Genomic DNA, 26885 nt, shown 5'->3' on the forward strand with positions numbered 1-26885 from the left:
GTAGTCCAGAAAAGATTGTGTGGGAAGGAAGGGACAGAGAGGGGTCCACTTTGGCTACAGAGCAGTCTGTGTGTAGTGGATTTATAAGAGATTAAAATTTAGACGTGATTATTTTGGCATTAGTTCTGAAAGTCCTTGAGTACCAGGGTAAATGGTTTAGAACGTATTTGGCAAGCTGCAGAAACCACTGACACTCCAAGTAACAAGGGAAGTGTGTGACCACCTGGGATTAATCAGCCAGCAGGCAGCTTGTCGACTCACCAACCACCCAGCCTAAGGGGTACCCCCAGGAGTTCACATATAACCTATGCACATCCTCCAGGATGCTTTAAATTATCTCTAGATTACTTGCAATACCCAAACAATGTGAACACTATGTAAATAGCTGTGCTGTATTGCTTAGAAAATAAAGACAAGAAAAAGAAGTCTGTATATGTTCAGTACAGATGCAATCTTTTCCCAAATATTTTTGATCCAGGGTTAGTAGAATCACACATGCAGAACCCACAGATACTGAGGACCAAATGTAGTCCATAAGCCATATAAAATTGCCCATGTTCAACTGCTTTCAACTGTGAACACTTGAAGACAGGGTCAAGGTTTTGAGTTTTTCTCTCAACCATTAGCACGGCACTTTGTATAAATTAGGAAAGGGCCTAACATGTATTGTCAACTGTCCACATGGTCCTTTACTTTAGTACCATTTTATGTATTATCGGACTCTAATATAACTATGCAAGTCATGTCTTTTTATGAAGTTGAAATATCAGTAGGTCAAGATCAAACAAAAAGTTAATTGCTGATAAAGGTTATATCCAAGAGGCAAACTGCAAGTTCTTGAGACAGGTCCCTGGACTATGAGTCCAAACCTCACTGAATCAGTGCAGTCCTGGTACATATGGGAGAATGCAGAGACATCAAAAGGACTCATGGAAAACATTGGGCGCCTTAGCAGTGGCTGCTTTTTTGCATGACATATTTCTCCTCTTCTGTCAGTGGCTGACAAAGCTGGGTACCTGATGGGTCTGAATTCTGCAGAAATGCTGAAAGGCCTGTGCTGTCCCAGGGTGAAGGTTGGAAATGAATATGTCACCAAAGGGCAAAATGTCCAACAGGTAATGGAGATGCTTCAAATACAGTTGAGGAAGATATTTTGCTATTTTAATCATCATATTAAAGTCTTCTCAGTGACAGTTTTTAGAAATACATATGAAACTGGTTTGGGCATTAAGGGGGAATTCATTTTAGACCTCAGGGGGAACTCAAGTCATGCCAAAGAAAAAATGTCCACCCATCACCACCCCCTGGAAGTCCTGAGCACCAGGAATCAGGCAGTGAAGAACCCTCTAGAGCCAGGTGGCTTTTTCTAGCATCTTTACTGAGGTGGCATGGGCAGTCATCTTTCTCCTTCTCTATTTATCTTTGCTTAGGCAGAGAAGCTTTCTCCACCTCTTTGGGTGGATGACCCCCTCATACTTCCCAAGTTTACATATCTGTGTTTCCAGATCCACCCAGATATTGAGACCAGTCAACTCCAGATTCTCATAAGAGATACTCCAATTCACTCATTCTGGATCAAGGATCCAACTCTGGCTCCAATAAGTATGGCCAGGGGCTAGAGTCATGGGCTATAACCCTGGTTGTTAGAAAACTATCTTTGTAAGTGAAATAGTTCTCAAAGAAACAGGAGCATCATGAGCTGGACAAATGTCTCAAGAAATATTTAATATATATTGAACAGTATGAAATTGACAAAATTCAATGGCTTTTGACCTTCTTGACATCAATTTCATCTGTTCCAACTTAATGTGACTGTAAAAACGCTGAGTGTGCTGTGGGCGATCCTTCCACAAGGTGACCAACTCAGTGGGAGCCCTGGCCAAAGCCGTCTACGAGAAAATGTTCCTGTGGATGGTCACCCGTATCAACCAGCAGCTGGACACCAAGCAGCCCAGGCAGTACTTCATTGGGGTCTTGGACATTGCTGGCTTTGAGATCTTTGATGTGAGTTTTTTTGGGAAATGACTGGCTGACTTGGTGTCTGCTTGGCAGAATTTCCAGGGAATATTCCAAACTCACTCAAACTCTTTGGTATTGGAAACACCTAGTTCAACAGCCTGGAGCAGCTGTGCATCAACTTCACCAATGAGAAACTGCAACAGTTCTTCAACCACCACATGTTCGTGCTGGAGCAGGAGGAGTACAAGAAGGAAGGCATAGAGTGGGAGTTCATTGACTTCGGAATGGACCTGGCTGCCTGCATTGAGCTCATCGAGAAGGTAGAGAAACGCTGCTCCCCAGGGACAGCGTTTTTTTGGATGGGACCCTGGAATACTTGTTACTCTGCCTCTTCTCTGCTAATAGATTGGTGTCCTAACTTGATTCTTCAAGGCTGTGAGCCTTCAGATGACTGAATCCCCTTTTATAGAAAGGATAAAGCATTTGAAAAGCACCCCAGAATCTGTTCTGACACTTCAAAGTGGTGCATGGATGGTTCAGATCCAAGGGTTCCGTTATTCCCAAGAATGTGAGTGCCAGTCCAACAAGGACTGTGGCACTTCTTACCCTCTAGATTTGCCCAAAAACCCAAGGGGGAAGGACCATGCACAATGGGGTTCTTGGTAGAACATTACTATGGAAACAAGAGATGACATCAACTTTTAAAAAAGGACTTCCCATAATAATTTTGAAAACTGATCATGTTGAAATAACTATATCTTCCTAAGTAGCCATAGGAAGCCCAGATATCATTTAATGTATGATTCATCTTATGGCTCTATGTGCAACTTTCTATTCATTCCATGTTCTTTTATTCAACAAATATTAAACACATTCTGTATATCTACCATTGTTTGGTCGTTGCACCAAAACAAGAGCCTTGCTCTTACAGAGCTTATGTTCCAGTGCTGGAAGTACCAGAGTGATGGCACCAAAGAAATTCTCTTTGGCTTCCCCAGACCATGGAGCCATTGGTAGACACTCTGAGGAATGGTCTCTGTTATCCTCCTTCCAGCCTATGGGCATCTTCTCCATCCTGGAAGAGGAGTGCATGTTCCCCAAGGCAACAGACACCTCCTTCAAGAACAAGCTATATGACCAGCACCTGGGCAAGTCCAACAACTTCCAGAAGCCCAAGCCTGCCAAAGGCAAGGCTGAGGCCCACTTCTCGCTGGTGCACTATGCAGGCACTGTGGACTACAACATTGCTGGCTGGCTGGACAAGAACAAGGACCCCCTGAATGAGACTGTGGTGGGACTGTACCAGAAATCTTCACTGAAGTTGCTCTCCTTTCTTTTTTCCAACTATGCTGGTGCTGAAACAGGTAAAATTCTTATCTCTATCCCCCCCACCCCCTGTGGAAATCTCTGTGTAATTACTCATATCACAAAGCTGCTCATAGAACCAGTAGTCAAGCATGAGCTTCAGGCTGAGCTAGATTTGTCTGTCTCTGTTCTCCATTTTTTCTTTTTCCTACTCCAACTCCTCCTTAAGATAGACGTCTGTGGAGGTAAACTGCCCCTCTTAGTGCACAAAGTCACTAATACTAAATTATTTAATTATGTTTTTATTAATATATAATTTACATTCAATAAAATTTACCCTTAACATTTTTCAGCAGTGCTTAGTATATTCACAATGTTGTACCACCACCATCTGATTCAAGAACCATTTCATCACCCCTGCAATCTACCAACATCCGTCACTCCTCAATTTCGTCCAGATCCCCTGAAAACCACTAATCTCCTTTCTGTCTCTGTGGATTTGCTATTCTGGAGATCTGTTACAAATTGAATCACATACAACATGGCCATTTGTGTCTGGCTTCTTTCACCAGACTAATATTTTCAAGGTTTGTCTATGATGTAGCATATTTCATCAGTACTTCCGTCCTTTCTGTAGATAAATAACATTCCATTGTGTGAATGTACCACATTCTGTTCATCCATTCACCCATTGGCAGACACTTGGGTTGCCTTGACCTTTTGGCTATTGTGAAAACTGCTGCTATGAGCATTTGTAGACATGTTTCTATGGGAATATGTGTTGTCAATTCCCTTGAAAATATACCTTGGAGTGGAATTGCTGTGTCACATGGTAACTATGGCAACCTTTTGAGGTGGCTGAATCCTTTTCCAAAGTGACTGCAGCAGCTAGTGTCACTTTTTAAGGTTACCATTGTATTTATATTTTAAATAATTGCCTAACTTGAGTTGAAAAGGAGAGACTACCTTAAATGTATAAATTTATTACATTAATGCTTTTCATTTTAAAATATATGCAATATAAACATTTCATAGATAATTGGATCTTTTAAAAATTAATGTCTAGCATACTTTGGCAGAAAAATGTGATAAATGTGCATAAATTTAAACTTGATGTGGGCTAAATATGAAAGTGAGCCATTCAGAAAAAGTAGACCAAATATCACTGACTCCAAATTCAGATAGCAAATTGGGTTATTTCTATTAGAAAGAAGAAAATTTGACTTGTAGAATATTATCGGCTTACTTTTATTACCTTCTGTTACTTTCTTATTAAGAAGTAAACAGGGGAGCTGAGGATATACAGGCCTTGCCTAGTGGAAAGGACCTGGGTTCAATTATCAGTACTGCCAAAAAGGTAAGAAAGAAAGAAGGAAGGGAGGAAGGAAAGAAAAAGAGAAAGAGCTAAACAAAAATTCTGGAATAAAAGGATGTCAACTCAAGAAAGAAATCACGGGGCTGGGGTTGTGGCTCAGCGGTAGAGCTCTTGCCTAGCATGGGTGGGGCCCTGGGTTTGATCCTCAGCACCACATAAAAATAAATAGATAAAATAAAGGTATTGTGTTCAACTACAACTAAAAAATAAAAAATATTTTAAAAAAAGAAATCACAGTCATTAAGAGGGACATCTCAATCTTGCCAATTATTCAGTCTGATTTCATGTCTAACCTCTAAAGGTAAGAGACCAATCTTCTGTTCTGAGAGTCTTAAATTATTATTAAAGTAAAATGCCACCCACATGCACCCTCCCCACCCCATCAATGGGGATAAAGTTGAGCTTCCCCAAATCTGGACAGTTTAAAAGCATCTTTTAAAAAATCAAACAGGGGGCTTAGGGGTTGAGCGCTCACCTAGCAAATGCAAGGTCCTGGGTTCTATCCTCAGCTCCACATATAAATAAATAAAATAAAAGTATTGTGTCCAACTACAACTAAAAAAATTATTATTTTAAAAAATCAAACAAATAATAATTTAAGTCTGTTAAGTCAAAAGAAAACCAAAGCTCCTGGTTTTGGACTTGAAAGAGGTGATTGGAGAGTCCACCACTGTGTTCTCTGGGCTGCCTCTGACATGCCCTTCCGTGTTTGCCTCCAGGTGACTCCGGGGGAAGCAAGAAAGGCGGGAAGAAGAAGGGATCCTCTTTCCAGACGGTGTCAGCCGTGTTTAGGGTTTGTGTTTTGGCAACTTCCACATTGCAGTTATTCTGTCTGATGAAAATGACATGTGCTGAAACAAATGAGCTTTTTTTTTTTTTTTTTTTTTGGTTTGTGTCCCAGGAAAATTTAAACAAATTGATGACCAACTTACGGAGCACTCACCCTCACTTTGTACGATGTCTGATTCCCAATGAGACCAAGACTCCTGGTGAGTAGCAATCCATCTTGCAGAGTGTTTATCGAACCGAGCAAAACTTCCTAAAATGTACATAAAATTCTGTGCATGTGTGTAGGGAAAGGATTCTAGTCTTTATCACTTCTCAAATGAGTTTGTTAAATCAGGTTACCTGACTTGTAAATTAAAACACTGGATGCCATTTTAAATTCTAGTTTCATTTACTGTGAAGCAGCTTTTGAGTTTAATGCCATCCCATTTACTGAATATTGATTGTACTTCTTGCACTTTAGGAGTCTTGTTAGGGAAGTTGGTTCCTGAGCCAATGTGTTCCAATGGGTTGGGCCTACATTTTCTTCTAATATGTGCAGAGTTTCTGGTCTAAGTTTTAGGTCTTTGATCCACTTTGAGTCGAGTTTTGTGCCAGGTGACAGATAAGAATTACATTTCATTCTACTACGTATGGATTTCAGATAAATAGTTCAAAAATGGCTACTAGGTGCAATGGTACATGCCTATAATCCAACAACTCGGAAGTCTGAGGCAAGAGGATCACAAGTTTGAGACCAGCCTGAGCAACTTAGCAGAACTCTGTCTCAAAATTTAAAAAGGCTGTGGATATAGCTCAGTGGTATAGCGGCCCTGAGTTCAATCCCCAGCACCACAACCCCTCCACACATAATGACTTATATGACCCATGCATGTTTGGGATAGATGTATATTAAAAAATTATTTAATTTAAATACTAAAAATTATTCATTTTTATATCTGAAATTCAAATTCAACGAGGCATCTTTTTTTTTTCTGGTGCCCCTACCATGAAATCATATCCCAAGTATTGTATGTATGTGTATAGACACATTTCATCCATAGCTCTCATAAGATTTTTGAAGGGCTCTATTGGCTTCTTTTACCCTAAAGTAAAGAATAATTGCATTTGGCAAATAATTGTCTTTGGTATCCCATCATAAAACAGCATCAATCACAATAGATTTTTGGTTTTTAATCCTGTAGTGTATTTCAACCACCTTATTAAATTATCTCTCATCCTTGAAACAAATACATGTGATTACCTCCACTTTAAAAATGAGAACTGAGAATCAGAGACCATATAAATCTAGATAGAGAACATCATGCACTAAAGTAGGATCCTAATTGTTACCCAGGCCCGGCTCACACATAGTAGAGTATAGCTGTTTCTCGGGGTCTTTTGTCTCAAAGAGAACAACTATTGTCACAAAGAACTGTGTCTGTGAGGGAGCCTACACACAGTGCTCGTGATAAAACACCCGCCTCTTTCACATCACAAGTGAATAGAGAGATCAGATGGCCTTCAAGTATCAACAGATACAGGAATGGATTGACCTCTGGGAGTTCCAAACTGTGCCAATGGCTTACCTTTTCTTTCAGAAGGTCAATTCTAGGGAAATCCATCGTTTCCCCTCTGTTTCTCTTTTGCTCTGGCATTGCTCTGTTTTCATTCTCTTGTCTGAAAAGAGACTAACACCCTACTATGGTAGATAGCCTGGGTGACACCTCAGAAAGCACTTAGTTCCTAGAAGAGGTCACACTGGAGACCCTGGGATTCCAGTGCTTCGCCCCAGGGCACTCAGAGCTGGGACTGAAAGCCACAGTCCAAGACCAAATCTCCAACCTCCTCCCCATCCACAGGCACATGTGGTTCTTTCTAGTTGTTTTTCTCCAACCTCCCAGGGCTTCATGGGATCAGAAACAGGAACCCCTAGGAATCAGGGCTGCTGCCTCCCTCTGACTCTCTTCTTGTGACAAGCCTGGGACTTTGCAGATGTGTGCTGTTTTAAAATGTGGATTTGACTATGATTCAAGTATGGTGAGGCCATCAGATTAGGAGAGGACTGCTTCTGAAAAGATGGTTTGTCACAGGCAATTCCCAAGACAGAGGGGCTCACCCTGTAGGGTCAGGAAGGGAAAGACAAGGGCCAGGTGAGGGGGCAAGAAGAGCAAGGGGAAAATCTCAGATAAGAGACTTTATTGTGGTTTTCATGGAAAAGAATGAGTGAGTCGATGTCAACAGGCTAAGCTGGTTTAGGATTGAATAGACCCGAATAATTGCATCAGGCTTCAAGGTGTATGAACTGCCCCAGATATCTTGCTGCTGTGTGATTAGGACAGAGGCATAATGTCTCAGAGTGAGAGCTGGATAAGGACAGTTTGGAAGGTAAAGGCTTTGGATTAGTTGCTTTGCATATGAAAGGTTAACTTAAAAAGGAGTCATTAGCTAAGAATTCACTAGCTACAGAAGGGGCAATCTTTCCCTGGTTAGCAGGTCCCCTGAGATATCAAAAATTATAAAACTCAGCATGGATATCATGGATGTCATGCAACTGCCTGGGGAAGGGTGAGATGGCAGGAGAAAAGAGTGAGATGGAAGTAAAAAGTGAAGGGGGATAAAAAGGAAAAATCTTCAGGGGTTGGTAACATGAGAAGAAGGAGGTGATGGCTCAGGGAACATTTTAGAATTTCTGGAAATTTGTACCAAAACAAATGAGGACTTTTCATGGACCTGCTAGAAAACAACTCAGCCAGGGCTGGGAGGAAACATACAGAGGGTCCAGTCTTCGCTCTGCCATTACCTTGCAAAGCCTTTCACCTCTCCAGGCCTCAGTCTCCCCAAGGTTCTGTGGAGATTAGGAAAGGGCCCTGTACCCCATCCCTCCTCTCTCTCTCTCCACCACCAAGTGCACACAGTATACAACAGGTGCACAGCTTGGCAAGCAACATGGCTGCTCTGGTCTCCCCATCATCAAATGATGGTCCTTTTCTTTTGGTTCTAGAAGGATCATTGACCTCTACCTGTGCCTTTTCTCCCTGCTCCTGGCTCTTGTGGAGATGCAGGCCTTAGCCTTGCCTTCCACCATGCTTGGTTGTGGCAAATCACAGGGACAAGTGTCCATGAAGCCCCCTACAGTGTGTCAGGGGCTATTTTAACCTCTTTACGTCTTCTTCCCCTTAATCTTCACAACAGCCTTTTAAAGCAAATACTCAGTATTTTTCTTATTTTTCAAGTGAAGAAATTGAGACACAGAAAGTCCCTGGTTCACATAGCCAATAAATAGCACAGCAGGGATTTGAACCAGCAGGAATCGTCATCTGAGAATTACTGAGGGGTGGACCAGATGATGTTTAAGGTTCTGTCTACATCAGTGATTTTCTGAATTTCTGATACAATTTCTATTTGGTCTTAACCAAATTTTTCTCTAGGGAATCACTGTCCAATGGAACCTTTGGGAAGGATAGAAATGTTCAATATATGCACTGTCCAATATGGTAGCCATTAGTTATGTGAAATGTGGACTAAGTGCAACTAAGAAAATGAATTTTTAATGCTAATGAATTCAGATGTAAATAGCCCCACATGGCTAATAACTGCTGTATCAGACAGTGCTGCTCTAGCAAAGCCTTAGAAATTGTATAATGATCTCTCCTCACAACCACCAGGGAAGCTTGTAGCATTCCAGAAGTTTTCATAAGGTTAAGTCAAAGCCAGCTTTAGCCACACCCTCCCCAGCAACTTAGGAAGCCCTTGTTAAGAAGCCATCGTGTTGGAACTGGAGAATATCATGCTAAATGAAATATGCCAATCCCAAAAAACCAAAGGCCGAATGTTTTCTCTGATATGTGGTTGCTAACTCACAGAAGGGGAGAGGGTGGTAGGTAAGAATAGAAGTGCTTTGGATTAGACAAAGGGGAATGAAGGGAAGGGAGGGGGAATAGGAATAGGAAAGACAGTGGAATGAATCACACATTACTTTTCTATGGGCATGTATGATTACAAGACCAGTGTAATTCCACATCACGAACAACGAGAAGAATGGGAAGTTATACTCCATATATGTATAATGTCAAAATATATTCTATTACCAGGTATAATTAATAAGAACAAATAAAACATATTTTAAAAAGAGAAGCCATCATGTCACCATGGTACCTTGCCTGTAACCCCTCACATAGTCCCAAGTCAGAGTGTTCTCAGCCCCAGTTTGATTTGTGTCTGACCCAGGCTGATTACCAAGAGTGGCAAAGGTACCACATGATACATGGGGATTTGTCCTTCGGTTTACTCTTCTTCACTGCAAATTTTAGTCATCACCCTCACTTCCCAGGGCAGGTGCTAAGCGATTAACTGATGATCATCCACCCTGAATTCAGCTTGCTCCCTACCACAGCCCACCTTCTTCTCTATTTTATTTCTCTTCTCTCACTAAAGACAAATCTGTATAGTGTAGAGACAGGAAGGGATTTCAAGGTATCTAACAGGAAGCCCAATAACCACTCCATACCTAATGTGCCCTCTTTGAGAGCCTTGCTAGAATCCAGAGCTATAAGTAGAGTAAAGATCAAACTGTTGGCTCTCATTTCCTTGGTTGTGGGTGCCAAACTCTCCCAAAGATACTGGAACTTGTAAGCAGGTTTCAGCTACCTCCAACCCCCGTCTTAAAGCTGGCATTACCTTTAGTGAAATCTGGGTGTTTGGGAGTGGCTCCTGGTGCCTCAGATCATCCAGGATGAACAATGAGCCATGAAACTCTGGAGGTTTTGCCGAAAGGACTGCAAGTCTTAGATCAACCTGGAAAAATGGGCAAGACCCTGTCTCAAAATTTAAAAAAAAAAAAAATTACAAAAGACCTGGAGATACAGCTCAGTGGTGGAATACCCGTGGGTTCAATCCTCTGTACCGCAACAACAACATCAAAAACAAAAAGAAAACAAAAAAGTAAAAGGAGCTGAACAATGAAAAAGCCACAGGCATCCCCTTAGGATGTTCTCTTCCCAGGTGTGATGGACCACTACCTGGTCATGCACCAGCTGCGCTGTAATGGGGTTCTTGAGGGCATCCGGATTTGCAGGAAAGGATTCCCCAGCAGGATTCTCTATGCTGACTTCAAACAGAGGTAGGTTACCATGTCTTTGCATCTCTCTCCATTTGAGGGCACCTTTTGCTCTCCCCAAAAGCATTCCTTGGGTAGGGTAGTTGGTGAATTTACAAGCTTCCTGGGGTTTTTATGGACTTTGCCTTTTGCTAGGGGGTGATCCCATGTTCAAAATGAGTGCTGGGCCTGCCCTAAATGGTCCCAAGGCCAGAGCCCTCTAGCTTGTAACTCTAGACTACAGTGACTCAACCTCCACATTATGGACATTTGGAGCTAGATAATCCTTTATGAAGGGACTGTCCTGTGCATTGTAGGACTTTAGCAACATTCCTGGCCTCTGCCCAACAAGCTGGTAGCAAACCCACAGCTCTTACCCTTAAGCTGTGACAATCAAATATTTCTTCAGACATCCCCGGGGACCAAATTGCCCCTGTTAAGACACACTGCTCCAGACCTCCTCTCTCCTCCCACCTCTCTCTTATGGGCTTGGAAGTTCAGGCCATGTCCAGAGTAGAAGAGGAGCAGGGACCCCCTAGAGGCAGGAGAACTGAGGTCTGTAGGTCACAGCTGATTTCAAGGCTCTTTTAAATTAGATACGAACCATTGCCTCTGAAAGCAAAATTCCAGCCCTGTGTGCACTTGCTGGGCTTCCTTTTTGCTTTTCTCTCTCTACCATGGCCCTAGTACCAACCCCTAAATCTCTCCCTCTCCCAGAGCAGCTGATAGTATCCTACTTCCTCCTAAGGCTGGAACAGAAGGTTCTGGAAGCCCTGGTCTCAAGCATGGGACCATTCTGGGAGTTGAATCTATTTAAGGCGTGTTGTCACCTTTCTTTAGATATCGGATCCTCAATGCCAGCGCCATCCCAGAGGGGCAGTTTATTGACAGCAAAAATGCTTCAGAGAAGCTCCTGAACTCTATCGATGTGGACCGGGAACAGTTCTGGTTTGGTCACACCAAGGTGAGAACAGGTGGAACTGGAATCTCACCACACCCCCAACCCCTCAGGGAACCCACAGTTCTAACTGCTTGTTAGTTGGATGGAGGGAAGAGTCTCTTTCCTCTTCTGGTCCACCTGGCCATCCCTTATCTGAAGCCCAGATAAAGGAAGCTCTGTGGTTAGGTCTCCACATTGGTCTTGAAGTGACTAGAAGCTGAGATTGGAAGCCCCAGTGAATAGCAATGGGGAGCTTTTATGTCCTAGAAGGAGACAAGAAGAGAGACTCAGGGAGAGAAAGAACCACAGACAGATGAGAACATAGAAGATTCCAGAGACAGTGAGGGCTTGAGCAGAGTAATCATGACCAATAAAATGGATGCTAGTTATTGAGCACATGTGTTATGAGTCCTTCCAAATGTATTTCATTCTCCTTACAATAACCGGTGAGACAGGGGGCATGCCTCATCCAGTTCTTGGGAAGGCAGGGGAAATGGGGGGTAAGGGCAGGAAGGCAAGGACAAGGACAATGCTCAAGGTCACATGGAGAGGTAAGTCAGATAGGAACCACTGAGTGGCAAAGGCTGGCTTTCGGTCCTGGCCTGACTCCAAAGATCTACCTCCTGGAAAGAGGCAGGCTGGGGTCCTCAGATGGTCCACAGAGTATTCTGTTTCCTTGGCTTCCATGGAGATGGAGTAAGTTCTGCCACTGCATACAGTTGGTGCAGGGGACCCGAGAGTGAGACCTGCCTTTGTTGATGGGCAGGGAGAGAAGGAGACCTCATCTGGGTACAGTTGCACTAGTGTGATTTTCTGGACTCATTTTTACTGTCTGAGCATAAGCTCTGACAGAACTGGTCCATATGAGTTGGTGGGCCTGGAACCTACTTTAGAACGGGTCATCTCACTGCCCCAAAGTCACTGGGAAAGAGTCCTGGAGGCTAAACTGCCGCCAGTTCCAACCCAGGGGTGGGCTTGGGCAGAAACAGGCTCCTTCAAGAGACTCAATTGACCACCTGCTGAAGACAAAGCAGGGATCATCTCTCTTTGAATGCAGGTATTTTTCAAAGCTGGACTCCTGGGACTTTTGGAGGAGATGAGAGATGAGAAGCTGGTGACCCTTATGACACGCACGCAGGCCGTGTGCAGGGGGTATCTAATGCGGTTGGAGTTTAAGAAGATGTTGGAGAGGAGGTGATGCAGACTCTCCCTCTATGTTACCCTGCCCGTCCCACATAGCAGCTGGTTGTTACTTCCTGCTTTTATTGCTGGGAGACTCTCCTTCATTCATTTGACCAACATTTCCAGAGCAGCAATCTCATACAGAAATGAACCCTGTCTTCCAGCAGCTCACAGAGGAGGGGGAAGCAGACATGGGCATGACCAATTTTAACATAAGTGCAATGTTATAGTCAGGGGAATGGGGGCCTGACACAAGCAAGCCCCCCAAAATGCTTGGGGCTTTGGAGTTGGCATGAATGGGTCAGCACGAACTTTTTTCCCCTCGGAAAAAGTTTTGCATAACGTGTTTTAAAATATGATCTGGAAGGGACACCAACAAGCAGGTCACTGTTATTGGAATACTGAATGAGGCAGGTAGCGAGGGTCCCCATCCTCTGGTTGATGGGGAAACTCCAGAAGGAACATAAGGAGATGAGTGAGGGATCAGGTCACTCTAGCAGCTGGGAAGAGAGTGAACCTGAGGGGATGGAAGGGGTCATGACCCCGACTGTAGTGGAAGTCCAAATTAAAGAGACAAGGACCTGAATTGAGCTTTAGTCTATGGGTGGGAGAGGAGGGCATGGAATAAGGAAATATTTAAGAGTCTAATTGCTTGGATAATTCAAGGAAAAGAAAAGCAGCATGGATGACTGGTTATGTGAGGGCATTAGGGAACTTGGGTGGCAGTTTGGTCTTCCGGTGTAGATCTAACACCATAAGTGCCATAGTGAACCTCCACCATGTGCTAGGAATACACCAGGCATCCAGTTTGGTGAAGCCAATGGAAGCTGGCATGGAAATAAAGTATAGATATTCCAAAAGAAGAACCAGTTTAATGGAGACATAAGTGAGTTTTTAGGCACTTACGTATATTTCTATGAAGCTGTGTAGAATATGCGGGGACATAGGCAACAATCAAAATTAGGAAAACAAATCAATTCCCCCAGGGCAAGAGGCTAAGAGACACCTAAAACAGGTCATGGGGTTCTACCAATGCTTCAGCAGGAAGAGGGGGTCTGTATGTCAAAATACTACAAAGCAGCAAATCAAAGGCAGAAGGAGTTCCAAAGAAGTGAGATTTGATTAATAATTCAAATGCGAGAGAAAGACCCAATCGTCTGAATAAATGTGCTGATGGCATTGGTCACTAGGCATCCACCGATGATCTCAGGTAAAGGATTTTCAACAGGGTGGTGCAGCAGGCAGCCAGGCAAAGTGAGATCCACCAATGGCCCTGTGCCTTCTCTTCTTTCCAACCTTTCCACGTGCTCTGTCCTGTGCCCCTCATTTGAAGAGCTATTCTGGAACCACAGGGTCTGCGAAGCATGGCTGTACTTCCTTCCCATTCAACCAGGAAGGATGCAGATCCTAGGGTCCTTTGAGAGCAAGCGGGGGTTGAGGCAGACGAGGCCTTGCTGGGGTTTATTAATTGGAGTCCTAACCAATGCACAGGGACTCCATCTTTTGCATCCAGTACAACATCCGCTCTTTTATGAATGTCAAGCACTGGCCCTGGATGAACCTCTTCTTTAAAATCAAGCCTTTGCTGAAGAGTGCAGAGGCAGAGAAGGAGATGGCTACCATGAAGGAGGACTTTGAGAAGGCCAAGGAAGACCTGGCCAAATCTGAGGCTCGGCGGAAGGAGCTGGAGGAGAAAATGGTCTCCCTGCTGCAGGAAAAGAATGACCTCCAGTTGCAGGTCCAGTCTGTAAGTACATCCTCTCTGAAAATGCAAATCACTCAAAAGGAGAATGTTGAGGCCCCTTAAGGAGTCTATTCAAGAGGCAGTGGTGCCACCCAGTGGTCATACAGAGTATTTCAGTAGAAGGCCAGCCGCTGGTCCCAAGGTCTGCACAGGCCAGAAATCATGTCTGCAAAGTGAACTTGGGCTGTCCCTGATCCCTCCCTGTCTTCCGTAGCAGAATTAGACGTGTTTCGCTGTAGATATGAGAGCTGTTTGTGTCTTCAAAATAAAAAGCTGTCAGGAGTTCACCAGGTCTTTTAAAATCCTATCAATAAAAATAAATCATTCAAATGAGATGATTCAATTCAAAGATGAGTCATTTTCCACATGATTTTCAATGACAGTATTATACTCAGAATTGGTTTAGAGAACACTTTTTTATCAAATAAATAGGAAAAATGAAACCACATCTACAGCATGCAAATTCTGGCAGTTCCCAGAAGTTAGGGCATTTGTGGGTTTTCCTTCTTAATAAATCCCCCAATACTTTCTTCGCCTATTGCCTTATTGCCAAGAATTTTCAACTCCCCTATCATTTTCCCAATCGGTATAGTACAGTTTTTAGGAACACTTTCCCAGGCACAGTGGGTGAGATAACAACCTATTATCTATGGATAATGGATAACAACCTCTGGAGCAAGACACCTGCGTTTACATCCCAGATCCTTCACTTGTTAGTGAAGGTAATCTAACACAAGGCCCTTCTCTTTGTGCCTTGGTTTTCTCATCTGTAAAATAGGCATAGTAATACACCCACCTCATATGGCTATTGGGGAACTACAGGGAGCACATACCTGAGGTTTAAAGATGTGCAATAAATATTTACATTTATTCTTGCCGGTCTCTTCCTATCCATTTCCCTGCCATGCATGTCCAGTTTTTAAAATTCTCTTATATGGGAAGATATAGCCTGTTTTGTTGAAGAACAGAATTAAGTAATCTTCATCTGTCTGAGAGATTCACTGCGGAGCCTTCTGGCACATGGACTTATTAAATCACTGATTCTTATGTGTTTTTCATTGTAATGTTCTGTGGCTTGAGGAGGCTCAGCCGAGGACACACAGGTGCCACTTCTGTGTTGAAAATTAAAAGGTAGTCATGTTTTGAAAATTCTAGCTTAACATGGGATAATATGGAGTAGATGAGTTGTTTTTCAACTGGTGTTTGCTAGGAAACATGAAATAATCAGACAACTTTCTAGAGGCTTTATTCTTTAAAATGAATGTTGTACATATCTGTAATCCCAGCAACTCAAGAGGCTGGGGGAAGAAGGATTGCAAGTTCGAAGTCAGTCCCAGCAATTTAGTGAGACCCTGTCTCAAAATAAAAAAATAAAGAGTTGGGGATGTAGCTCAGAAGTAGAGTGCCCCAGGGTTTCACCCCTAGTCCTGAATAAAATAAAATAAACTGAACTTGGAACTCCATGAACTCTTTTGAGTCACTTTAAGTGACTGTCTCTTAAATAAATGATATCCTTGGTGGTCTAAAAGAGAGTATGTGGATGATATGTAGGGAGTGTGTGTGTGTGTGTGTGTGTGTGCGCGCGCGCACGCATGTGTACCTATGTATGTGAGTGTGTGTATGTGTGTGCACAACCACTCCTTGGCGTAGATACAGGAGATGGACTTTTAGAGGGTCAGTCCCTTTCCTTCTAAGGCTTGCCAAGTGACTGATGAAAACTTATAATGACCTGGTACTTTCAGGAAACAGAAAATCTGATGGACGCTGAGGAACGGTGTGAGGGTCTCATCAAAAGCAAGATCCAACTGGAAGCCAAAGTCAAGGAGCTGACCGAGAGGCTGGAAGAGGAGGAGGAGATGAATTCTGACCTGGTGGCCAAGAAAAGGAATCTGGAAGACAAATGCTCCTCTCTCAAGAGAGACATTGACGACCTGGAGCTGACCCTGACAAGAGTCGAAAAGGAGAAGCATGCGACAGAGAACAAGGTGGGTACCACCGCCACCACCCCGCCCCCAGCTCCCCACCAGTCTCCACTTTCCTGCTGGGAGGTTGGAGCAGGAGCCAAGCTTCAGGGTAGTTAGGTCCCTTTGCCTTGTTCTCCAACCTGCAGGCTCTTCTCAACTCTCCCTTGTTGTACCACAAACTTCCAGCATTTTCTTAAGAGAGAAGGTTGTTTCATATTCATCTCTGTTGCTCATAGCACCCAGCACAGGGATAGCAAACCCAAAATGCCTGAGAAACAAGACAGATCGTGAAGGAGGCAGAAAACTAGATAATACCAATGACTGATTGGCAGGGAGGTAAGGCTCAGGGACCCTGATGAATTACTGGCAGGTTATAAACAGATGCAGCCTTTGGGAAGGTCTTTTGGAATTACAAAATTGAATTAAGAACCACATACTCTACGACTCAGAGATTCTGAAGTGTGCAGACCAAGGAAGTCTTCCACCAGTCCACAGATGGACAAAGTGGGCACCACCACCACCACCCCGCCCCCGTCTCCCCACCAGTCCCCACTTTCCCGCTGTAAAGAGGAGGGAGATTGGAGCAGGAGCATATGCAAGGAGGTTTATAGCAGCATTGCCTGTGGGAGAGCTGCAGGAAATATCCAGGTCCACCCCTGGGGGAACAGAGAGGCAGAACATGCCGGATGCATACCAGGGAATACCACGCAGCTTTGGGGAGCAAAAGACTTGTGCACACACACGGGGCATCAAAGATAGACAATAAATACCTAGGACTAGTGGGGAGAAATATGAGGAAAAATGGAATATCCAGCATGCACACAGGACAGAAATATATATGTGGCAAAGATATGTAAAAACACATGGCATGATTCATACCACAGTGGTCACCCATGAGGAGGGGTAAGGGCTGAGGTCTGCTGGATATGAGATAACAATGGCAGTTAATACTCGGAGTCAATGTGGGATAGACAATTGAGAGTGATGAACATAGATGATAGGAAAGGGTGGAGACTGTGAACCCTGGCCACATATAGTAGCCTTGACTAATCACCAGCCAACTACCTTCAGGTAGAAATGTCTATCCAGCATTGCCAGAGCTTCTACTTTTCCACAAGATGCCAGAAATTGAGATTTTATGTGAAATTTCTTTTTACCCGCCAATTTGATAACATTTCAAAAATTGTAAATGAAAGAAAATATGTTTGGGGCCAGATTCAGCTCATGGGTCAAGAAAGGGCAACCTCAGATTTGAAAGATGTGTACAGGGAAAGTAATTTTATTTAATGCCTTAGAGCTCTATTCAAAGTGCCCTAACCACACACCCTGACAACACCAGATTCCCCTCAGGGTTTTCTTGCATAATACCTCATGCCTTTCCTTCCCTTCCTGCCTCATTCTAAACCCCCATCAGCCAACCTAATAAATACCTGCAGATACATTATACATTACGAATGAATATAGATTGATATGTTACCTTTCAGAGGTAGCATATTTGCATTTTAACAATGTCCCTTGTTATAAAATAGAATGTGCTCCTTGAAAAAATAATTCTAATGGGAGAATCTGAGACATCATGAGAGAGCAACAAGGCAGATTTTAAAAAAACTGAGAGACTGTTTGGGCACAGTGGCACATGCCCCTATTCCAGCTACTGGGAGGCGGAGGCAGGATCACTTGACCCCAAAAGTTTAAGGCCAGCCTAAGTAACATAGTGAGCCCCCATCCTAAAAACAAAAAAACTGAGAGATTGTCAATTCCAGGAAGTAAAAAAGCACAGTAGTCAGAGGAAGAGAGACAACAATCACTTTTTTTTTCTTTTTTTTTTTTTTTTTTTTTGGTATCAGGGATTGATATCAGGGATGCTTAATCACTAAACCACATCCCATCCCTTTTATTGTTTTATTGTGAGATAGGCTCTCGCTAAGTTGTTGAAGCTGGCTTTGAACTTGTAACCCTCCAGCCTCAGCCTCCTGAGCAGCTGGGATTACACGCACCACCACGCCCAACACAGCAATTACATTTGTTATTGGAAGCTTAGAGTTTAATTGTTTCAATATTAAATTGGTGGTGTTATTCTCTAGGTCAAGAATCTGTCTGAAGAAATGACAGCACTTGAAGAAAACATTTCTAAGCTGACCAAAGAAAAGAAATCGCTACAGGAAGCCCATCAGCAAACGCTGGATGATCTGCAGGTCGAAGAAGATAAAGTCAATGGTCTAATCAAAGTAAATATCAAGCTGGAACAGCAAATAGATGATGTAAGTGCATCTGATTCCTCTGATGCAGTGTCTATTACTGGTGGAGGTGCAGGCAAGAGAGGGGATGAACATGATAGGGTGCTCCAGAGTTCCAGTCCTGGAATCAGAACCCTGAGTTCAGCCTTGGCCTGACCCCAAAGAAGTCTGGAATAATGACCAGGTCACTTAACCTTGTGAACCTCCAATTCCACCCTATGAAATGGGGACACAAATAGCTCTACCTTGGAAGGTTTCCATGGGAAGTTTATCACATAGAAAAATCGAGTTAAGACCTCGGCTGCTAATATTATTATTATATCACCATCTTCATCATTATTACCATCCACTTGTAGCTCATTTGGGTTCCAAAACCTCCAATCCTGTTCTAAAATTATTAAAAACTAGTTCCATTTGGAGCTAGTGTAGCTCAGGGGTAAAGCACTTGCCTAGTATATATGAGGTTCTAGGTTCAATCCCTAGCCACAGAAACACTAGTTCTAGTTGTGGCTCTGAAAATTAATATATTCCACATCATAATACATTCTTATATTCTCTCTCGTGCTCGCTAAGAGCAAACTTTATTTTTTTTGTTGGTGCATTACAATTATACATAACAGTGGGATTCATTATGCCATATCTACACATGCTCAAAACATAATCTGGTCAACCTCATTCCCCTTTCACTCTCCCTCCCTTCCTCCCTCCCCTGCTATGCTTCTATTTTGCTGGTCACTTCTGTTTTTTATTTTTATTATTTTAATTAGTGTATTATGGTTATATATCCAACAGTATCCACTGTGGTATATTTGTATGCGTACATAGCAGAATTTGGTAGATTTCATTCCCTGGTCCCCACCCATGCCCTCCCCTTGTCCCTACCTCTACTCTATTGGTCACAGTGGTCTCCCTTTTATTTTCAGAGATCCATTATTATTATTATTATTACTATTATTATTATTATTATTCCTCTTTCTACCTCTCTCTTTAATTTCCACATATAAGAGACAATATTTGACCTTTGACTTTCTGAGACTGGCTTATTTCATTTAGTATGTTGTTCTCCAGTTCCATCCATTTACCAGCTAATTACATAATTTCATTCTTCTTTATAGCTGAGTAAAACTCCACTTATTTCATTCATCGTTATGTTCCATAGTGCTATCCATGGTAGGCAAGGATCAGCATTTAAGTGCTTCATAGACTTCTAGAGCAAGTCTACAATTGATTTGATCGGTTCCTTATTAATGGACACCTATTAATGCATGAGCACGCACACACACACACACACACACACACACACATGTATGTATATCACATTTTCTTTACCCATTCATCTGCTGACCAACACCTAGGCTGATCCTGTGGCTTGACATTATTGTTCTTAATACGAGAACCAGGTTTGAAGTTTTCTAATTTTTTTTCACTTCTATGTCTAGAACTTTTCCAAGTCTCTTATACTCTTCTGAGGCCAGAGTAGGTGTGCTTTCCCTCCATTCCCTCCTTTCCCTGTGCCTATTTGTACACACACACACACACACACACACGAAGTCCTTGCCCAAATGCCCCCAACAGTTGCATAGAATAAGTAGTGGGGGGGTTATGTTGTGCAATCTGGACCTGCATGTGTCATTCACAGAATCCCCCATTTGTTCCTGTCTGGGCAAGAACAGCCACCTATGGGTGCCAGACTCCTACAGGGAATATGTCCTAGAAAGGGTCAAGTGGGAATTGGCTGAAAGAAGCATCCAGGAGCCAACCAAAGGATCCCCTAGGGTTCTCTTTGCAAGAAGAGGGAAGAGGGGGAAGACTTGCTTCCTTCCAGGGTAGGTGCTTATGGCCAGCACTCTACAGGAGCCCAGGAAGCCATGGGCCAGGTGTGTGGCTGCACTGACTGAAGGGGCTGAGCTCATTTTGGTAGCAGGGTTCCATACTTTCTGCCTATGTCTTCCCAGCTCGAAGGCAGCCTAGAGCAGGAGAAGAAACTGCGGGCAGACCTGGAGCAAGCAAAGAGGAAGCTGGAAGGAGACCTGAAAATGTCCCAGGAGTCCATCATGGATCTAGAAAATGACAAACAGCAAGCAGAGGAGAAATTGAAGAAGTAGCTATTTTATCTTCTACCTCTCCATTGGCTCTTGAAAGCCAACTTTCCCACCCTTAAAAAGCTTGTATCTCATGTTCTTTTATTTTTTTAAAAAATCTACTTGCAGGAAGGAATTTGAAATCAGTCAGTTACAAACCAAAATCGATGATGAACAAGTTCACAGTTTGCAATTGCAAAAGAAGATTAAAGAATTACAGGTAAAAGTGTCAAAACCTTCCCAACTGCGGAAATCCCTTGGCAAGTGCCCCTGCACCCCTCTTTGCTCTTTCCCCCTGTGGTCCTTGAGCTTCTTTTCTTCTTCCTATTGGAAGCTGGAGAAAATGTCCTGGTTTTTTTTTTTTTTTTTTTGCCCAGGCTGGTCTCAAACTCATGGGCTTAAATGATTCTCCTGCTTCAGCCTCCCGAGTAGCTCAGAACTACACGCGTGCACTACTGCAACTGACTTTTCTTTTAATTTTTGAAATTAATATTTTAATTTTCTAAGTAACATACACGTATTTCCTTGGAAAGAATAAAATATATGACCAATAAAACTAAATATTATTAATAGAGAAGCATTGCCACTGTTCCTAAGCCCAGTGATCTCTGAGTTTCTCAGAGTAACTACCAGTTTCAATCAGATGTACATCCTGGTGGATTTTTTGCTATGTCTGTCTGTGCACATTTAAGATCCAAAGAAAATATATAGAATATATTTATGCAATATTTTGTTTCTTTGCATTTTTAGCATAAAAATTTTCATACTGAGCACATCATTCTATAACTCACATATTTCATTGATCATTATTTTCTGTGGTGCTATCCAGGGTAGGTAGGCATGGATCAGCATTTAACTACTTCATAGACTTCTAGAGAAAGTCCACAATTGATTTGATCACTCCCTTATTAATGGACACCTAGGTTATTTCCAATTTTGTTCCACTAACTCAGTGTTATAATGTATTCTTAACTACATGCTGCCAATTCCTCATCACTCAGTCCCTCACAAAGTGAGTTGTTCCCTCCCAAAACAACATTCCTGATATGCTGACCCTTTTAGGCCCGCACAGAAGAGCTGGAGGAAGAAATTGAAGCAGAGCACACGGTCAGAGCCAAGATCGAGAAGCAACGCTCAGACCTGGCCAGGGAATTGGAGGAGATCAGCGACATGTTGGAAGAAGCCAGTGGAGCCACTTCAGCCCAGATTGAGATGAACAAGAAGCGGGAGGCTGAGTTCCAGAAACTGCGCAGGGACCTGGAGGAGGCCACCCTGCAGCATGAAGCCACAGCTGCCACCCTGAGGAAGAAGCATGCAGACACTGTGGCCGAACTCGGGGAGCAGATTGACAACCTGCAGAGGGTCAAGCAGAAGCTGGAAAAGGAGAAGAGTGAGCTAAAGATGGAGATCGATGACATGGCAAGCAACATCGAGACAGTCTCCAAGTCCAAGGTACCTGACTGGCCAAGCAAGGCAGCTAAGTCTAAGTTCTCCTGTCCCGTGGCCATGTCCCCAAACATACAGCATATTCTGTACTGAGACCGTCTCCCCCACTTCTGTTTGCTCCCAGTTTCTCAAATTCATTTAAGATGTGTGTCTTCTCCATTTGGGCTGTAATTTATAAACAACAGATATTTAAGTGGCAAGACACTTTATTTAAGGATCAGACATTTATTACTCACAGTTCTGAGACTGGGAAGTCAAAAATCAAGGTGCCGGCTGATTCAGTGTCCAGTGAGGGCTCACTCTGTGCTTCAAAGATGGTACCTTACCACCCTGTCCTCAATGGCAGAAGAGGAAGGGAGCTAGCTATGGCTTCTTTGATAAGGACACTAATTCCTTAGGAAGGTGAAAACGTCAAGACTTAATCCCCCGACGAAGGCCTCACCTCCCAGCTCCACTGCACAGGGAACTCAGTTTTAACATACGAATTGGGGAGTTGGGGGACACAAACATGCAGACCACAGCATCATTCAAGCTTGACCAAATGATCTGCCACTCCTCACAGTGGCATGGTCCTTCCTGAATCTTACAGAAAGCCGTCAGTCCATCTGGCATGTTCTAGAACTAACCTATCAATGGATTGTACCATAGGGGACTTATAGGCATCTATAAATTTATAGGCATCTACACCATCTTCTTACCCCATTGTCAATATGAAGTTGTGCCTATGAGCATGAGCATGGGTGGATCCAGGTTTTATGGTAATTAAAGCACATAAAACTTGGAAGGGTTGGGGCTCTTTAAAAAAAAAAAAAAAGAGTTGCTGTCCCTCAGTGTCTATGGGGTATTGGATTCCAAGACCCTCATGGATATCAAATCCACAGCTCAGGTTTCTCAAGTAAAAATGACTCAGTATCTGCTTATATCCTATGCACAAACTCCAATACACTTTAAATTACCTCTAGATTACTTATAATACCTAACACAATGTACATGCTGTGTAAATAGTTGTTACAGTGTATTGTTTAGGGAATAACGAAAAGAAAAATAAAAGACTATACACATTCAGTAGGGATGCAATTTTTAAAAATATTTTCAATCTGTGGTTGGCTAAATCTGAAGACATGAAACCCATAGATAAGGAGGGATAACTATATGCAAAATTATGAAAATTAGATATGAAAGGTAGTATTTATTTAGAGTAAAAAAAAATCTCAGATTATTAGAGAACCAGAAAACAGATTCCTTTCTTCTGAGGGCTCATTAAACCATTTGCCAGAGATTCCTTCCGAGAAATACACTGTGCTCGCGAGGGCTCCCCCTTCCCACCTGAAACTTACTGCAGCTCCCCAAATTCTCTGGGGCCCATGCAGATGGGTGCACTGAAGCTTAACTTCATCAGCTGCATAGTAACCCACCTCTACATATGACTTCAGGTAAAGCTTCTCTCAAAGAGCAGCTATGTGTGCTCCTCCATTCGGGAGTGTCCTCATTTCAAGGTGCACTGAGCTATTCTTGGAACTGTTTAGCTGGGTTAGAAGAAGCAACAGTGAAGTGTGGGTCTTCCACAGAGGAATTCCCAGAAGGTCTGGGTGTTCATCAAGAAAAAATGGCGGGGGGGAGGTAGTTCCTATGGAGCTTCTTTCTATCCTTGTTTAGGGTCTGGTTCAGGCTTCCCTGTGATTTCTCTTGATTTCTTCCTCACTTTCTGTCTTAGCCCATTTCCATTCCTATAACAAAATACCTGAGACTGGACACTTGATAAAGAAAAGGGTTTTATTTGGCTCGCAGTTCTGAAGGTTCAAGGGCACAGCACTGGCATCTTCTCAGCACTGCTAAGAGCCCCATGGTAGATGGCATCACAATGGCAGGAGCATATGTTAGAGTGGTGAGAGGCACATGCAGAAGAGACACTCGGGTGCCAGGCTTCTTATAATAATCCATTCTCATGGGAACTAATTAAATCTCTCAAGACTAGCATTACTCCCTTCTGAGGATGGGCTCCTCATGACCTACTTATCTCCCACTAGGCCCTACCGTTTTCTTTCCTTTCTCCCTGTCTCCCTCCCTCCCCCCTTCCTTCCTTCCACCCACCAGGGATTGAATCTAGGGGGCGCTCAACCACTGAGTCACATCCCCAGCCCTTTCTTTGTTGTTGTTGTTGTTTTGGGAGTTTATTTTTGGAGACAGAGTCTTGCTAAGTTGTTCAGGGCCTTGCTAAGTTGCTGAGGCCGGCTTTGAACTTGCAATCCTCCTGCCTCAGCCTCCTGAGCTACTGGGATTACAGGCATCTAGCACCACACCTGGTTTAGGTCCTACCTCTTTAAAGGTCCTGTTACCTCTCAATACTGCCACACTGGGCACCAAGCTTTCTGTGCATGAACCCTGTGGAGACAAACCACATCCAAACCATAGTATTCCCTGACTGGAGCTTGTTACAGGGTCAGCCGAGTTAGAAGAAACTCGAGCACCCGCCATACACTGCCTTTCTTACAGCTTCACTCCCACCAGAATTGCTTTTTGCTCTCAGCTCTTGATTTTCAAATCCAGTGGAAGGAGCATTTCTTATTACTTTATATTTTTTTAAGTTATTGTATTCTTTGATTTTTCTCCTTGTGTGTTACCTTCCCCTTTCCAACTCCCCCTGATGGAATTCTTTTACATGTGTATGTCATCCTCTCAGAGATTCAGAGTGCTTGGAGGTCTCCTTTGGGATATAATATCCCTGTCTTTTCTGCCATCTTATGTTCCCCAAGCTAAGGAAAAGCTTATGCTCAATTTATTTTACATTTTATGGTGTGGGAGGAAGAGGAAAGAGGTCTGCATTATATATGAGGTTGCTGAAAAATTTTCACCAAAATATAGGCCAATCAGACTTTATAAAGGTGAACCCCTCCAAGTCACCTCAGGGAATCGTTTATATTATCCAATGAAACCCTCAGCAGAGTCACATGAACACATTGCTCACAAACACCATTCACCTACCAACAGAATTACTTATATTCCAAGAATCTCAGAGTCTCTTTGAGTGACATCCTCTCAGAAGTTTGCATATAAATCATTAAATACATTCTTACCAAAACCACTGTTCCAGGTTACTGGTCATCAAGCAGCAATCACAAATAAAAATGAGGCAATTCTGACCTGATTATGATTTTTTAAACTGACCTTTATCTTTTCTATGTTATATTATTTTACCTAATAAGAAATCAAATTATCAAACTGTCCAGTTCAATATCAAGTACCAGAAAGCCATTTTTGCCATTTGTGTTGACTTTTATCTCCCACTCCCACCCCACCCCCCAAGAGTAACATGGAAAGAATGTGCCGGTCTGTGGAAGATCAATTTAATGAGATCAAAGCCAAGGATGATCAACAGACCCAGCTAATCCATGATCTGAATATGCAGAAGGCAAGACTTCAGACCCAGAATGGTGAGAACAGTCAGGGCTGTGGGGTCTGGGTAGGCCCCAGGGGAGGGCGGTCGGCTTTGCTGATGTGGGGGTCCCATCTGTTTGGTAGGGGAGCTGAGCCACCAAGTGGAAGAGAAGGACTCTCTGATTTCACAGCTGACCAAAAGCAAGCAGGCCCTCACTCAGCAGCTGGAGGAGATTAAGAGACAACTAGAAGAAGAAACCAAGGTAAGGACACCTCTTTGAGAATTGCCACATCACAGCAGATAGAACCTGAGAAGCTGAGGAGCACAATCACTTCACTTAGGCAGGTTGAAGGCAGAGCTACATTAAAAAGTCTGCCTTGTAATATGGTGGGAACCTGCTCCTTAAAGTTTAAGTACCTTGACATTGGATCTCCTTTCTCATCTCCGAGCACCTCTATCCTCCACAGGGTGGTTAAATAATTTTCCCTCTTCAGCTGGGAGCATCTCCTCCCCACCATCACTGTGCTAATTTGCTCACCTCTGCCCAATGATTCATCCAAGCCCCTTGGAATTCTTCCTCTTTATTCTTCATTACACCTATAACACCTGCTTCTAAGTACCCTTTCTCCCAAAAGACTATATGGTCTGGGGGACTCCCTTGAGATATTCATATCCTTGATTCCAGAATCTAGGCACTTGTGTTTATAATACATGTTTTCCCACTATCCTGTTCACTCCTGAAGAGCCAGAATAATTTTCCCACACCCTAGTAGCACTTAGTAGGTGCAGTCCTAGTAGGACAGTACACATAGTAGATGTTCAGTAAATGCTAATGATGTGTGTTCAATTATTAGAATAGGAATCCAGAAGCCCACAAAACTGCATAAATGGAAAGCTGGGGTTACTGTGCACTGGTCATGACCTATAGGGCAATCTTTTAGAAATTTTTCCAAGCCCCCATTTTTCCCTTCTGTAAAAGAACAAATGTTATACTTAACCTCCCATATTTCTATTCCCGGTAAAGGTTTTCAGTAGACTAAAGGGAGGCAGGGAATGGTGAGAACCAGATTACAAACAAGTAATGACAAGGTCTACTTTAGGAATGAGGCTCTCCTTTAGCCAGGAAACAAAAGCAGTAAGTTTTCCTTCTCAGGTAGTGTTTTGCAGTTTGTGTTTTTTGTTGTTGTTGTTGTTGTTGTTTTTAGTTTGAAAATATAATTTTTTTTTCTTTTCAACTAATTATTTTATTTTTTATTTGTTTTAATTAGTTACACATGACAGTACAATTATCTTGACATATCATACTGTGTTTTTTAAAATGATGAAAAAAATACACAAATTACTGCACCAGGTCGACAGAACTCTTTTCTTTGATGGTAGCACCAGAGGGTGTTTCACAACCATTATAGCATC

The 26885-nt window shown here is 42.9% G+C and overlaps 1 protein-coding gene across 1 annotated transcript in view; it reads left to right on the forward strand.

The window, feature by feature from the left end:
• The window catches only part of Myh13 (myosin heavy chain 13), a 51727-nt gene that overhangs the window by 11492 nt on the left and 13350 nt on the right, over positions 1–26885 (forward strand). Inside the window, exons 11-27 of the mRNA XM_046422095.1 lie at positions 997–1115; positions 1855–2004; positions 2109–2279; positions 3014–3323; positions 5359–5432; positions 5541–5628; positions 10409–10526; positions 11343–11466; positions 12500–12636; positions 14116–14371; positions 16111–16353; positions 18417–18593; positions 20525–20670; positions 20780–20870; positions 21713–22102; positions 25401–25527; positions 25616–25734. Of these exons, the coding sequence (XP_046278051.1) occupies positions 997–1115; positions 1855–2004; positions 2109–2279; positions 3014–3323; positions 5359–5432; positions 5541–5628; positions 10409–10526; positions 11343–11466; positions 12500–12636; positions 14116–14371; positions 16111–16353; positions 18417–18593; positions 20525–20670; positions 20780–20870; positions 21713–22102; positions 25401–25527; positions 25616–25734 (2840 nt within the window). The remainder of the gene's footprint in view (positions 1–996; positions 1116–1854; positions 2005–2108; positions 2280–3013; positions 3324–5358; positions 5433–5540; positions 5629–10408; positions 10527–11342; positions 11467–12499; positions 12637–14115; positions 14372–16110; positions 16354–18416; positions 18594–20524; positions 20671–20779; positions 20871–21712; positions 22103–25400; positions 25528–25615; positions 25735–26885) is intronic.

This window comes from Marmota monax, unplaced genomic scaffold (assembly GCF_021218885.2).
Source record: "Marmota monax isolate L192 unplaced genomic scaffold, Marmota_monax_Labrador192_F-V1.1 WCK01_AAM20220418_F8-fsc00521, whole genome shotgun sequence".
In the NCBI taxonomy this organism is placed as follows: Eukaryota; Metazoa; Chordata; class Mammalia; order Rodentia; family Sciuridae; genus Marmota; species Marmota monax.